The sequence below is a fragment of the Lagopus muta genome, chromosome 4, assembly GCF_023343835.1.
Source record: "Lagopus muta isolate bLagMut1 chromosome 4, bLagMut1 primary, whole genome shotgun sequence".
Classification (NCBI taxonomy): domain Eukaryota; kingdom Metazoa; phylum Chordata; class Aves; order Galliformes; family Phasianidae; genus Lagopus; species Lagopus muta.
Window position 1 is genome coordinate 46099579 of NC_064436.1, and position 13060 is coordinate 46112638.

Here is a 13060-nt window from a genome sequence, read left to right on the forward strand (position 1 = left end):
AATAACACATTATAATCCCTGTATTTTTGTAATAGGATAAATGTTAAGATTGTCATAATTATTGTTATTTTATAATAATTGTTACTTTTTAAATATCAGTGCCTTTTTGCTGCTACACATGTGGGATGCAGACTAAGAAACAAGGCACACCCACACACTTTGTGAGACAACAGAAAGGCAACAGGTAATTTATCTACTTTTTTGGGTAGAAAAATGTCTACATGCAGTAAATAGGAATTACTATTAAAATAACCTCCTAAATACCTATGTATTAGTTAACATAAAACAGAACATTACCTGGTTTTCTCCAAGGTTTATCTTCAAAAGAATCTAGATCTACTTCCAGAAGTGGTACACCATTAATATTCCCTGGTGCATCTAAATCCACCCCTTTAACTTTTACACCTGCTAAGAAAAGTTAGAAAAACTGAGCTTTTTGTCTCTGCTAAGAAGAGTTTTAATAGTTGTAACACACTTAAGATAAAAAAAAAACAAAACCAGATCTCTTCCAATCAAGAACTTTTGGAAAATCCATCCAAAGCAGTGATATGCTTTTAGAAACTCCAATGTCCCTTGTGCATCAAAATCACTCTCCATGTAAAGCTATATGGACAAAAATATTTCAACAAGAAAACATGAATGAAACAGATGACTATACAAACAACCCACTCATTAATAACCCATTCAAAATGAATTTTAAGCACAGAAAGACTTACTGGAGTCCCACAATTAGAACTGATCAGATACTCCTAACCTCAAAATCAACTTTTGCATACTCCTATAAATGTATTCCATAACTTAACTTTATGAATTCATGAATCTTTGTTTTACAGTACCAGGAATATCTGTAACTCCCCTTGTTATTCGTTTTCCAAGTAGCTTATTGAAACTAGGCAATTTAGAAATGGAATACAAAAAGCATCATGACATTCTTCCATATGGCAATTTTGATAACTTAATAACACGCCATTAATCACTGATGATACCCAAATTAAATTTTCAGGAGACAAAGACAACAGAATTATCTTCTATAACTACATATACCTTAAATGATGGCAGCACACGCCCTGTTTAAGATCACTTGATTAAAACTAAATAATAAAAAAAGAATTAAAATTGCCCACTCTACAAACATTGCTACTCAAGACAGAAAGTGGCATGTCCATGCACCAAGGTCTAGATGCAAACACAATTTAAGACACTAGTAATTTCACATTTTTCTAATGAATTGTCATTAGACTGGAAGTTTTTGCAAGAACTCTCTAACTGAAAATACAGACTAAAGAAGCACACACAAACAGGCTATGCGCTGTTACAAAAGTTGCAATTTTAATAAAACTATTGACTAAACTTTCTTACCAGAAGATCCATAAACACGTCCTCCTGTCTTAATATTGAGGTTCACAGGTGCTGCTCCATAACTTAAAGAAATTAACAAAAGTGAGTTAGACAGAGAAAACTCTAAAACGGAAGAAAACACAAAACAACAGTTAGCTAGATCCAGAAACAGACTGGACCCAGGCTCAATCGCCATCCTGAATCTCTAGCTTTCCAAGCTGGCAACTGTAAAAATAGAGAGATCATCCTAGGAGCAAGAGAGAGTACCTTTCTATGCTCAGTAGCAACTCCTCCAACTAATAAACAGTTGTGAAGCAAGTTCCAGTCACTCTTCCTGAGTTGAAAGGTTAAAGACCTTGATAGAAAGAAAAATGAACAGGACCAGAAGGAGAGAAAAAAGGAAAAGCGAAATTCATTTAGGGATATAGAAGACACTCTGGGGATTAGGGCAAAAGCAAAATAAAAGGAGAGGATTTAGACATATCCTTTTGCTGTTTTTATTATTATTCCATTTAATCTGTATAGAAATGGAAAATACAAGCATTTCTTTGAAATGACTGACAGGCTGTTTCAGTGTGCTTTTAGCAATTAGCTATCCTTGTCACCAACAGAAAAATACGTGCAATTTCATTTTCTAAAATACCTGAGAGCTTTATCATAAAAATGCAGTCTGACATTCAGACAATGAATTGATCTAGTAGCTTTATGAATTACAATATTGTTCATTCGGAATATTAAGAGTTAGCTTTCACTACCACTTGTGTGCAAAGTAGCTTATACTCATAGGTGGTATCAACCAATAAACATATTAAGTAGAAGAGAGTGTATAGTTTCAAGTAGTGGTTCCATGACATTTCTTCATACAAGTTCATGCAGCAGAGTAGAAAACTGACTAAGAGCATTTATCCTTATCTCCTATGCTATAATTTGTGCATGACTTTCTCAAATCTTTCTTTTTTTACTCTTCAAAACAGTGATAGACAACTATAAGAAAAATAGGTTAAGTGTATGAAGGAAATTCCTATAGTAAAGTTAAAATGAACAACAATGCTGAGCTTGGTTTAGAAGATTGCCTTTCCATGAACTTTCCACTCAATTTGTCCAGAAGTGATTTTACACAGAACATTTATTCAGAAATATAAAACTAAGAATATAAATCTAGTTTGCTTTAGTGTCACAAAATTTGAGGTCACTGTCTATACCACAAGCATACTGCAATTTATTGAAAACAGATGAAGTACTGAAAGAATTGCTATTTTTGACGTTGCTTTGATTTGCATAGTTACTTTAGGATATAAACTACTGGAAGTTTAAAAATATTTTGTGTAAAAACTGAACGAATTCTAAAGTTAAGGATATAATAGAATACGAGTCAGACCTACTTGCATACCTGGTTGGAATCCTAAGTTTAAAAAAAAACCAAAAAACTAATAACTTTTAACGAGTGTAAGAATGTTAGAATTGCCAAGACAAACCAAGTGTGGAACTTCCCTCAGAAAACCTCTATGTAACAAAAAACACCGTTTCATTATTTTGGGTAAAATTAAAACTTCTCAAAAGCATTCAATGAAAAACAAACCCCTTATGAGCAGAAAAAAAGGAACATGAGGCAACAGCAGTTGCAAAAAAAAAAAAGTTATTGCATGGTACAAATCTCTAAGCCACGATCATGAGAAAGCATCTCCAGAGATTGGCTGCTGCATCCTAAAATACATTAAAATTTTTTGAAAGGAACAGTAGGAATTGAAACTACAGAGTTCTTATTTGAAGTGTTTCCATGAGAAATAAGGCCCAAGACAAACATTTCTAATGTCCTCTGTGCTTACCACTCCATCATTCACAGCAAAAATAAAAACGTCACAAATATGAGCCTGAAAACACTATGTAATATAGCTCTTCCGTAACACAGAACAGCTCTTTAGTTTACAAACATTCAGTGCAATTATTTCTTGAAATCTGAAAAAAAAAAAAACAAACCCAAACACAACCTCATAAAATGGCTTTTCCTTTGTGACATTTCATTGATTTCATTTTTTTTTTTTCAAATTCATTGTATTACTACAAACATTTTATTAAAGAAGTAAAAACAAATTGAGGCTACCGATGCATACAATCTGACAGGTATTAAAGCTTCAATTAATAACTAAATATAATCTTGAAACTTTCTCCCAGTTAGTATTTCCAAATAACTTACCTAAACTGTGGAGCTCCTGTTTTAATATCTCCTATGGTGACTTGAACATCATCTTCATCGTCATCGCTATCACTATCACTGTCATCCTCAGCCTCAGTAACCTTCTACAAAAGAAAAGGTCACAACCTACAGTGAAAAAATAATCCAAACAGAAGTACCCACTCTGGAAATCTTTAACAAAAGAAAATTCTGTTTCCCAGATGTCAGAACTGAGTAGTGATAACTGAGAAGTTACGTTCTTCAGTTTCAATGTTATCAATTTTGGAATAATATTGGATTACCTGGATCAAAATAGAGAAGTATTTTCAGTATCAAGCTTCTATTTCTGAAACATGACATTCCCTAATTAAGCATAAAACAGTTATCACTATCTAGTATTTTCTCCCCCCCCCACCTCATATACACAGAATTTCAACAACCATTTTTCAACCACACGGTCCCCTGCAGATGGTCATATATTGAATAACTCTGTAACTTGCACAACTTAACCACTTTTCCAGGTAATTTATAACCACACTGAGCAGCACAGGCTACATACAACACTCTAGAGGATCACCAGTGGAGGTGATCTTCCATCATCACCATGAAAATGGAACCTTTACTTCTGCACTGTTTCTCTCTTCTACACATCAATTATCCATGCTGTTCCTCTGCTTTCTAAATATCCTTTAATGAAGATCTTCTTCCAAACTTTTGTGATCAACCAGTCTATCCCTCTCTGTATACTTGCTGAACCCTACAGCAAGCTGCTAAACATACTGAAAACAAGCCTGCAGTTATTCAAGTGCAGACTAGCTCCAGTCCTTATCTAACCTGCCTGGCACATAAATTAGACCAAAATAAGCAGCTGCATGGAAGATAAGAAGTTGGAGTGCAGTTCATTCTTGCTCTACAACATTAACATAATGTACTTAACAACTAAGAGTCAAATCAAGGCAGAAAGACCCTCAAGTGTTTTAATCAAAATAGATCTTCTGCAAATGACAGCTGATGACAGAATACAGTCTTTCAGCGACCCATTGTCAGGAGAAATAAGTTCACCAATTTCTTCACAGAAAAGCCATAAGCCATTCCCATTCACAGTAAACTGAGGCCTTTTATCAATATTGCAACTGTAAACTTCATTTCTTGGTCCTTTTCTTCATCACAGTAATGACAAAACTCTAAGACAGACTAACATACAGAATGTCGAAGACTGCTACCAAGTAAGTCTGCTCTGTTGCCTCTAAAACATACACGTCTTCCATCTTTTGATTCATTTTCACATAGCTCTACACAGGCCTACTTTTTATCATGTTCAATAAAGAAAAACGACCAGATCATTTTATTTTCTGAAAAAGGGGGGAGGATAGGGAGAGTTTTCAAAATTTCCAATTTTGAATTTCCAATTTCCAATCCAATTTCAAAAGGATGTATCTGGGAGGAAGTAGCTGTCTTGAAGCAACAGTTTTCCTCTGGAAAAACTAAGTACTGAGTATTTATTTTCTCTAAGTTTGTTTTAAGAAGTGGAATGCAGATAGAAATTTGGTTTTCTACTCTCTATAGTTTCTGCAGATAGCATCAAACACTGTCCACAAAAGTCAAAGGAGTACAATTATGGATTAGCTCATTTGATTTTAATCCCAGGTATTTATACAAACTGGGGGAAGATCTCCTTGAGAGCAGCCCGGTGGAAAAGGACTTGGGGGTCCTGGTGGACAAGAAGCAGGACATGAACCAGCAGTGTGTGCTTGCAGCCCAGAAGGCCAACTGTGTTCTGGGCTGCATTATAAAAAGGGTGGCCAGCAGGCAGAGGGTGGTGATTGCCCACCTCTACTCAGCTCTTGTGGGGCTCCATCCGGAGTACTGTGTCCAGGCCTGGGGCCCCCAGTAAGGACATGGAGCTCTTGGAGCGAGTCCAGAGGAGGGACACTAAGATGATCAGAGGGCTAGAGCACCCTCCTGTAAAGAAAGGTTGAAGGAACTGGGCTTGTTTAGCTTTGGAGAAGAGAAGGCTCTGGGAGACCTCATTGTGGCCTTTCAGTACTTGAACAGAGCATATAAACAGGAGGGGGAACGGATCTTCACAAGGGTGGATAGTGATAAAACAAGGGGGAATGGTTTTAAACTGAGACAGGGGAGGTTTAGGTTAGATATTAGGAGGAAGTTCTTCCACCCAGAGGGTGGTGACACAGTGGAACAGGTTGCTCAAGGAGGTTGTGGATGCCCCATCCCTGGAGGCATTCAAGGCCAGGCTGGATGCGGCTCTGGGCAGCCTGGTCTGGTGGTTGGCAACCCAACACATAGCAGGGGGATTTAAACTAGATGATCATTATGGTCTTTCCCAACCCGGGTCATTCTGATAAATTACAATTAGTCAATAAACCAAAACAAATTAAAGTAGTATTTCAAAAGCACATTTAAAAGTACCGTTTTCACAATGCCATTTTCTGCAGCCTCCTCTTCGTTTCCAGGTGGGGGTGGAGCACTTAAGCAAAAACAAATAGGGAAAAATGATACTAGTTATTTAGGCACTTATTATCCCACACGCCAGCTAATGCTGAAAAAAAGCACTGATACATCATTCCAGAGAGCAGAAACAGTTTGACTTATCTTGTACATTAATTTGAAATAAAATAATTTGGAAAAAAAAAAGTCTCAAAGAAAACAACTTTATTTTAGCAGAATAGTATCTAGATATCAGAAATCATACTAACTGGATGTTTGTAGGATGCTTGGAAGTAATAAGGCATTCACTATACCTGTATCCTCATTTGAAATCAAAGTAAAAAATTTCATAACACGTGAAGGGAGAATAAGAGTTTCGCATTTTTTCCCCCTTACTGCAGATTGACACTTTTCAAAGATATTGTGGCATTTAAATAGCCACAGGTAAAGTACTGCTGAATGAAAATTCCCACATCTACACTGTGAAACCAACCAGGTGACCAGATCACTACAATCCAAGAATTAATCGTATTATAGGTGTAGACTGAAAACTGTAAGAAGTTTACAGTTTTCTCTTTAGATTCATCTGAATGACCAGCATCCTCAAACTCACGCAAATGAGTTGTCTCACTATACTCTTACCTACTACTCTAACTGCAGTTATTTTAATTTCAACGGTTCTGCTACCTGTTCAAATGTTGCATCACAAACAGGAGTGTTGGCAGGTAGCAATTTAGAAACAATACTATTTCACTGATGTCATGGTTTTGTGATTTTTGGCTTTCGGTATTCCACATCATAACATCATGTGGGGCACTGGGACTTTGTCAATGCTCAAGTCCTGGGTACCTGCCCAGAAGAGAAGAACTACATTCCCCAGGGGACTTTGCAGTCAGGGAGAGGAGGTTTAACTCCTGGCAAGGTCACCTGATGTGCTTTTTCTCGCCTGCCCCTCGTCATGGGCGCTGCTCCCCGTCTCCCTGCTGCTCAGCTGCACTGCACATCTCACCTCAGCATTATGGTGAAGCCTATCCACCTTTCAGACATTCTCTCTCTCATTATATTTGAGCCAGGACAAGACCCAACTGACCAGAATCTAGAATAAAACACCACTGAAGATCATTTTGCTTGCCATAAATTAATTTTCTTAATCAACAATCCTTAATCCAACAAGAAAAGATAACCAAACGCAAAGAATCAATTGATATGGAATAGGTTCCAAATAGAAGCAAATAAATAATTCTGGGATAGATACGGTCTAGGGCAAATACAACAGAGGTAAACAAACAGATAACAACTCTTATTTCTTATACAACAGTAATCAGTGGGGATCAAACAACTGTATCTACTAACAGCTTCAAAACTGTATGGCATACAGTCTGTTAGTGCAAGGCATTACTGCTATAAGGTAAGTGCTTGTCAAAATTTTCCCAAAAACAAGCAACTGAGCAAGCTTGTGGACACAAAGTCCACCAAGGATTACTAAACTTAACAGTTCTCTATTCTGAAAAATCTCTGCAGCCTGCAGGAGGCATTTATGGAAACAATAATGCACATGATCTTGTACCAGCTTCCCCTTTATTTACCTAATTTTAACTTGACAATCAATAATTTCCATTGTTTATCAACTGTGAAATTGACAAATTCAGTGTGAAATACTAACTCCACTTCAGTGGGCTACCAACTGCTGCCAACCTAGACAAATTCAAGGGACCAACTTTGTGCTTTCACTCACACAATTCCTCATAAATCATGTGGGCTTCCAAATTTTTCTCTAGCTTTCTTTTGAAGACTTGCCTATCAATCAAAAAACGTGTTACAGAACTGGCACATCTAATTGGACGGTAATCTCACTGCTTCCTTGTATTCCTGTTTGTCATTACACTGAAACCTTTTTGGAGCAGACTGGTTGCATTTTATTCTGAATCATTTAGAAACGTGCAACGATAACAAAATGAAAAGATTTGCTAACATTTTGCAAAGAATATGGAAATCCACACAAGTGAAGCTTTCATATTCAAACATCCCAGTTTCCCAGGTAAAGCATTCTATGCCACGTCATTTTAGCAGGGAAACACTGACTATGCTCAGGGAATTTTCAAACGCTGACCAGTGGGAGCATTCAGGTATTACAGAGCAGCAGCTGGGAATACAAATTCTATGGATACAATTCATGTTTAACCACACTGCAGGACTCGCAGTAGCCAACAGACTCACCTAGTTTTTTCTTCTTCTGGTCTCTCTGCTTCATTTTCATCTGCAGGAAAAGAGATGCACAGCAGACATGAACAAACCTCCTAAATTACACCTGCTGCCAGAGAACTCTGCAGTTTGCCATCCCGCAACCCAAAACCTTTTCGCAACATTACGCAAGCAGCAGAACAGAACCCCGAGCCCTGCACTGCTCCATACTGACAGCTCCACCACGGCGTCAGGGTTTAGTTTCTGGGCTTTATGAGCGTCCCAACACAAAGTCCTTGAAGCTGCAAACAAAGTTACAGAGTTCGGGCCTGCTCAGCACGTGACGCCGGGCCCCTCCGGGGCACCGGGCTGTGCGAGGGGAGGCCGGGCCCCGGGTGCGAGGGGCCGGGAAGCACGCGGCGAGGCCCAGCACGGCCCAGCCTGCGGCACGCGGGGTCGGAAGGCCTCGGGGCCGGGATCCGCCGGGGGAGGCGGCCCCGGAGCCGCCACAACGTCGACGAGGAGGGGGCCGCGCGACTCGTGGCGGCGGAGGGCCGGCCCAGAGGAGGGGACTGAAGGGCCGCGGGGGTGGCGGGCCGCGAGGACCCTTTAAACGGGCGGAGGGTGGAAGCGGGCCGCGCCCAGCGGCCCGGCGAGGTGAGGCGGAGCACGCCGCGGCCTACCGCGCCGGGACCCGTCGGGGCGGCGGGGCAGAGCCAGGCCGGCTCCGGGCTGCGGGAGGGGGGCCGGGGGTCTGGGGTGTGCGTACCGCCGTAGAGCCACTCCTCCTCCTCGTCGCCGGCGGCCCCGCCGAGGTCCGCCGACAGCCGCTCCACCTCGCCGGTAGACATGGCCGCCTCCCGCGGGACGCCGGCTCCCGGGCCGGGCTCTGCGGCCTCTTCCCGGCTCGGCGGCCCCACCTCTCCGGGCCTCCACGGGTACCCCGGGCGGCAAAGGGCAGCGCGAGCACCGCCAGGCCCTGCCCCGCCGACCCGCTCTCGGAGGAACCGCCGCCGCCCGCTCGGCGCTTCCCCTCCCCCGCCGAGTGAGTGACACGCACAGGAAGCGGGCCCGGCCCGGCCCCGCGGCGCCCTGGGCACGGGCATGCGGGGGGCGGCCCGGCGGCGCCCGGCCGCGCGGGGTCGGGACGGGGCGGGCTCGGCACCCAGGCCGGGGACTGCGGTCCGAACCGTGCCCGGCCGCTCCCCTCCGGTCCCCAACTCACCTGGGCTCTGCCGGCCCGACGGCCGCCCTCCGTGCCCCGGGCTGCCCTTCGCTTCTCGGTGTCCGTGCGCCTCCGCATCGCCGGATGCCCGGCTGTTCCACCGGCACGCGGCGTGCCGTCTTCTTCGAGAACGTCGGCAGAAGGACTCGGCCGAGCATCCGTGCAGCCCCGCATCCCGCTTCTACTGGTGGCTGATGGCAGCTGCCAGGGGGAGCGTAACCGCAGGATAAACGCAGCGCTGCCTGTGCTGTGCGCTGCCCCGGCGCTCGGCTCGGGGGCTCTCGGCTGGAGGCAGTGCTTTAGGCTTAGCAGCGGGAAGCAGCGAGTCTTTATTGATGTTCTTGCTTCTCAGCTGGGAACGTTGCTTAACGACGGCAAGATTCCTTATAAAATTTAAGTACTGACATCTGTGAAAACAAGTTTTGACCACTTGTGTGCACACACGGAGCATTCACCACCTTGAGATGGCTGTGAAGACTGGGGGAAAAAAAAGTCCTTTTCACAGCGGGACAGCCTGTGAAAAATAGAAGAGAGGGTTCAACTGTGTCACAGCTCAGGGTGGGGCAGCCTCGTCTTCAAATTGACTGCACTGAGACAACAGAAACGTTTGGAAGTTGTGTACAGGTCATGTAGTATATGGTGTAATTGGATAGATTTTTATCACAAATTATTTGTTCCAAATACAGATAGCAGTGGAGTCCACAGAGCTGTTTTGGGGGGGGAAAAGAAAATCTAGACACTTTTTTTTTTAATCATAAAACAGATTTGTATTGAACAGTACCTCTTCCTGGACATCAGTATTATTCTGTTTTCATTCCTGTTTTATTTAGCTGGCCATTTAACATACTTCTGCTCTTGATCCTGTGATAAAGGAAGCAGGTAGAACTCTTTGTATTTTTGTTCCTTTGATTATGCAGATTGGAACATAAAAGGAAAACACTTTTGTGGAAAACATCAAAGAGAAATCTCGTTTAAAAAACAAAACAAAAAAAATAGCTCCTCAATATAGTATTACTCATAGGAGGTCTTTAAATGGACATCACATGGAGCTATTTGTCAAGCAAAGACCTGTCTGAAAAAGTTATCCTAAGCAGCTTGACTAGTGGAAGCTGCATTACAAGATCAAGTTCTGACAACTGCTGCTAGCCCCCCTCCACTTCCAGGAATTTCTCTGACCACCTGTGGCTATGGTTGAACAAAGGGTATCTCTGCCCATTTCCTGCCTTGCTTCTAAGGACAAAGTGCCAGGCTGGATGTCCTTCTAACTTCTGCCCTGTGTGGTAAAACATCATCAGTCCCAGACTTTGGAAGGAACCTTGCTGTTTCTCCTTACTGCTGCATGGAATAGCAGCAGTTAGGGCCTAAAACAAGGCTTCTCCCAAGGACCTGTGTAATTTGAGGACAGTTTGAGGATGGAATGAAACCCCTGTGAGCTGCACAAACATCTTGACTCACTGGTTACATACCAGAAACTCATAACATGACTTCAAGTTCCCAAGAAGACATTAAAACAGATTTATTTTTTCTCTTATAGGTGTCAATTTGAACATACAATAAAATAAGCCATTAAACTAATTACACACATTTGTTTTGTAACTTAAGGCCACTGTGCTTTATGCTTATTAATTTCGTTTTGACAAAATTTCATTTTGTCTTCTGGGCAGTAATCTTTCTCTTAGCACTGGCACATGCATAACTTTTAAAGTAAAAAAGCTATTTGTTTTCTTTAAGGAGCATCTGCTGTTTTGACAAAATAACTGAAAAAAAATTAAACTTAAGATGATATGATTAATACGATAATTCAAAAGAGCTGGACAGGCCATAAATATTGAACTTCCATCTGCAGCACTCAGGCATGAAGTGAGTGCTCAGAGATGCATCATCTCTGAGGTCATTCAGTCTGGGAGGAGGGTGATTCTGCTTGTGTATAAAGCCAGGAGCGCAGTGGTTATCCACCCCCAATCTTTTCTTAGCAATCATTTTTCAAATCAAAATAGTCCAGAAATCTATTAACTTACATATTTTTAGCAAAATAAAGTTGCATGGCCTAACTGGGTTTGGAACAGTTCATAGATAAGTCTGAATTTGGAAAAACAATGAATACATGAGGGTGGCAGTATGTATAGAGCAGATGGGAAGGAGATAATTTCATTATTGGAAATCTAGTGATTCTACCTGAGTTGTGATGCTCAGTGTTATGGAATCAGCTGATCCAGCTAGAAACCTAGGAAGACCAGTTAAGACCGTGAATGAACTAACTGCAGAGAGAGGGAGGTGACTGTCCCCCCTCTATTCGGCTCTTCTGAGGCCCCATCTGGATTACTGCGTACAGGCCTGAGGCACCCAGGAAGGAGATGGAGCCCTTGGAGCAGGTCCAGAGGAGGGACACTAAGATGATCAGAGGGCTGGAGCACCCTCCTGTGAAGAAAGGTTGAGGGAACCTTCTTAGCTTGGAGAAAAGAAGGCTTTGGGGAGACATCATTGTTCCTTGGAAGTACTGGAGTACTTGAAGGAAGCATGTAAACAGGAGGGAGAATGGCTGTTTATGAGGGTGGATAGTGATAAAACAAGGGGGAATGGTTTTAAACTGAGACAGGGGAGGTTTAGGTTAGATATTAGGAGGAAGTTCTTCCACCCAGAGGGTGATGACACAGTGGAACAGGTTGCCCAAGGAGGTTGTGGATGCTCCATTCCTGGAGGCATTCAAGGCCAGGCTGGATGTGGCTTTGGGCAGCCTGGTCTGGTGGTTGGCGACCCTGCATAGAGCAGGGGGGTTGAAACTCGATGATCACTGTGGTCCTTTTCAACCCAGGCCATTCTATGATTCTATGATATATCATCTTTTTGTAGTTGCTGATAATCCCATGATGTCAGAGAAAGTATCCCAATTCTGTACTAAAGGAGGGTGCCTAGGTGAAATACTATGTGGAATGCAGATTTTTGAGGGATTCTCTGGGGAGAAAGAACTGAAGCGTAGACTTCAGTTACATATGCGTATCCAAATGCATACTTTTGCATTTTTTTCTTGTTACCTTTGTAATTGAGAATAAGTGCTTTTTCGAGGAAAAATAAAATCTGTCAATTTTTCCCAATTGTATGTAATAAAAGTTGGACACAATAAAGGAGTATTTCTTGTTGCTTGCTCACGAAATGCTGGGTGTGTTCATGTTAACATAAGAAATGCAGCAATGGAGGGAAAGGAAGGGTGATGGAAGTTTCACACTCCTAACACCGTATGTTTGCACAGCGCACTGAATTGCTTTAATATTTACCAGCATCAAGACTGAGGCAGCTCCCGGCCTTGGCAGTGAAGGGTGTCAGGCAAAACGTGGGGTGTCTGGCGGTTCTGGCTGCAGCGTAGTTCACAACAAACTGCAGACGCCAGAAAGCAGTCATACCACATCTTGTGCTGTGAGAATACAAACAAACCCCCACCCAGTCACCCACCAGAGCCTCACCGTGCCGCTGGAAAAGCCTAGAAGCGAGTCCCAGCGGAGCACCCGCGCACGGTAAAACTTTAGGAAAGCTCCAAGAGATGTAACCGGCCCGCCTTCTCCCTTCTCAGTCTCAGGCCCGGCCCCGGTTCCGTCCCAGCGGCGGCAGCCCCGCCCCGCGGCGGGCAGCCCGTGGCCGTCCTACACGTCACCTCACGGCGCCGGCGGCGCGCGGGGCACGTGGCGGTGTTGTGGCTGTCA

The 13060-nt window shown here is 42.8% G+C and overlaps 1 protein-coding gene across 5 annotated transcripts in view; it reads right to left on the bottom strand.

The window, feature by feature from the left end:
- FIP1L1 (factor interacting with PAPOLA and CPSF1) overlaps positions 1–9256 on the bottom strand; it is a 37184-nt gene extending 27928 nt beyond the window's left edge. For 2 of the 5 annotated variants that reach the window (XM_048943205.1, XM_048943203.1), the window contains exons 1-6: positions 8910–9253; positions 8177–8216; positions 5942–5999; positions 3533–3636; positions 1360–1421; positions 298–408 (exon numbers count right to left, since the gene is read on the bottom strand). In XM_048943205.1, coding sequence (XP_048799162.1) covers positions 298–408; positions 1360–1421; positions 3533–3636; positions 5942–5999; positions 8177–8216; positions 8910–9246 — 712 coding nt within the window. In that variant the 5' untranslated portion in view covers positions 9247–9253. Of the gene's footprint in view, positions 1–297; positions 409–1359; positions 1422–3532; positions 3637–5941; positions 6000–8176; positions 8217–8312; positions 8838–8909 lie in introns of those variants that run through there. The other 3 variants (XM_048943207.1, XM_048943204.1, XM_048943206.1) reach the window with 3 other exon arrangements.
- Positions 9257–13060: the final 3804 nt, after the last annotated feature.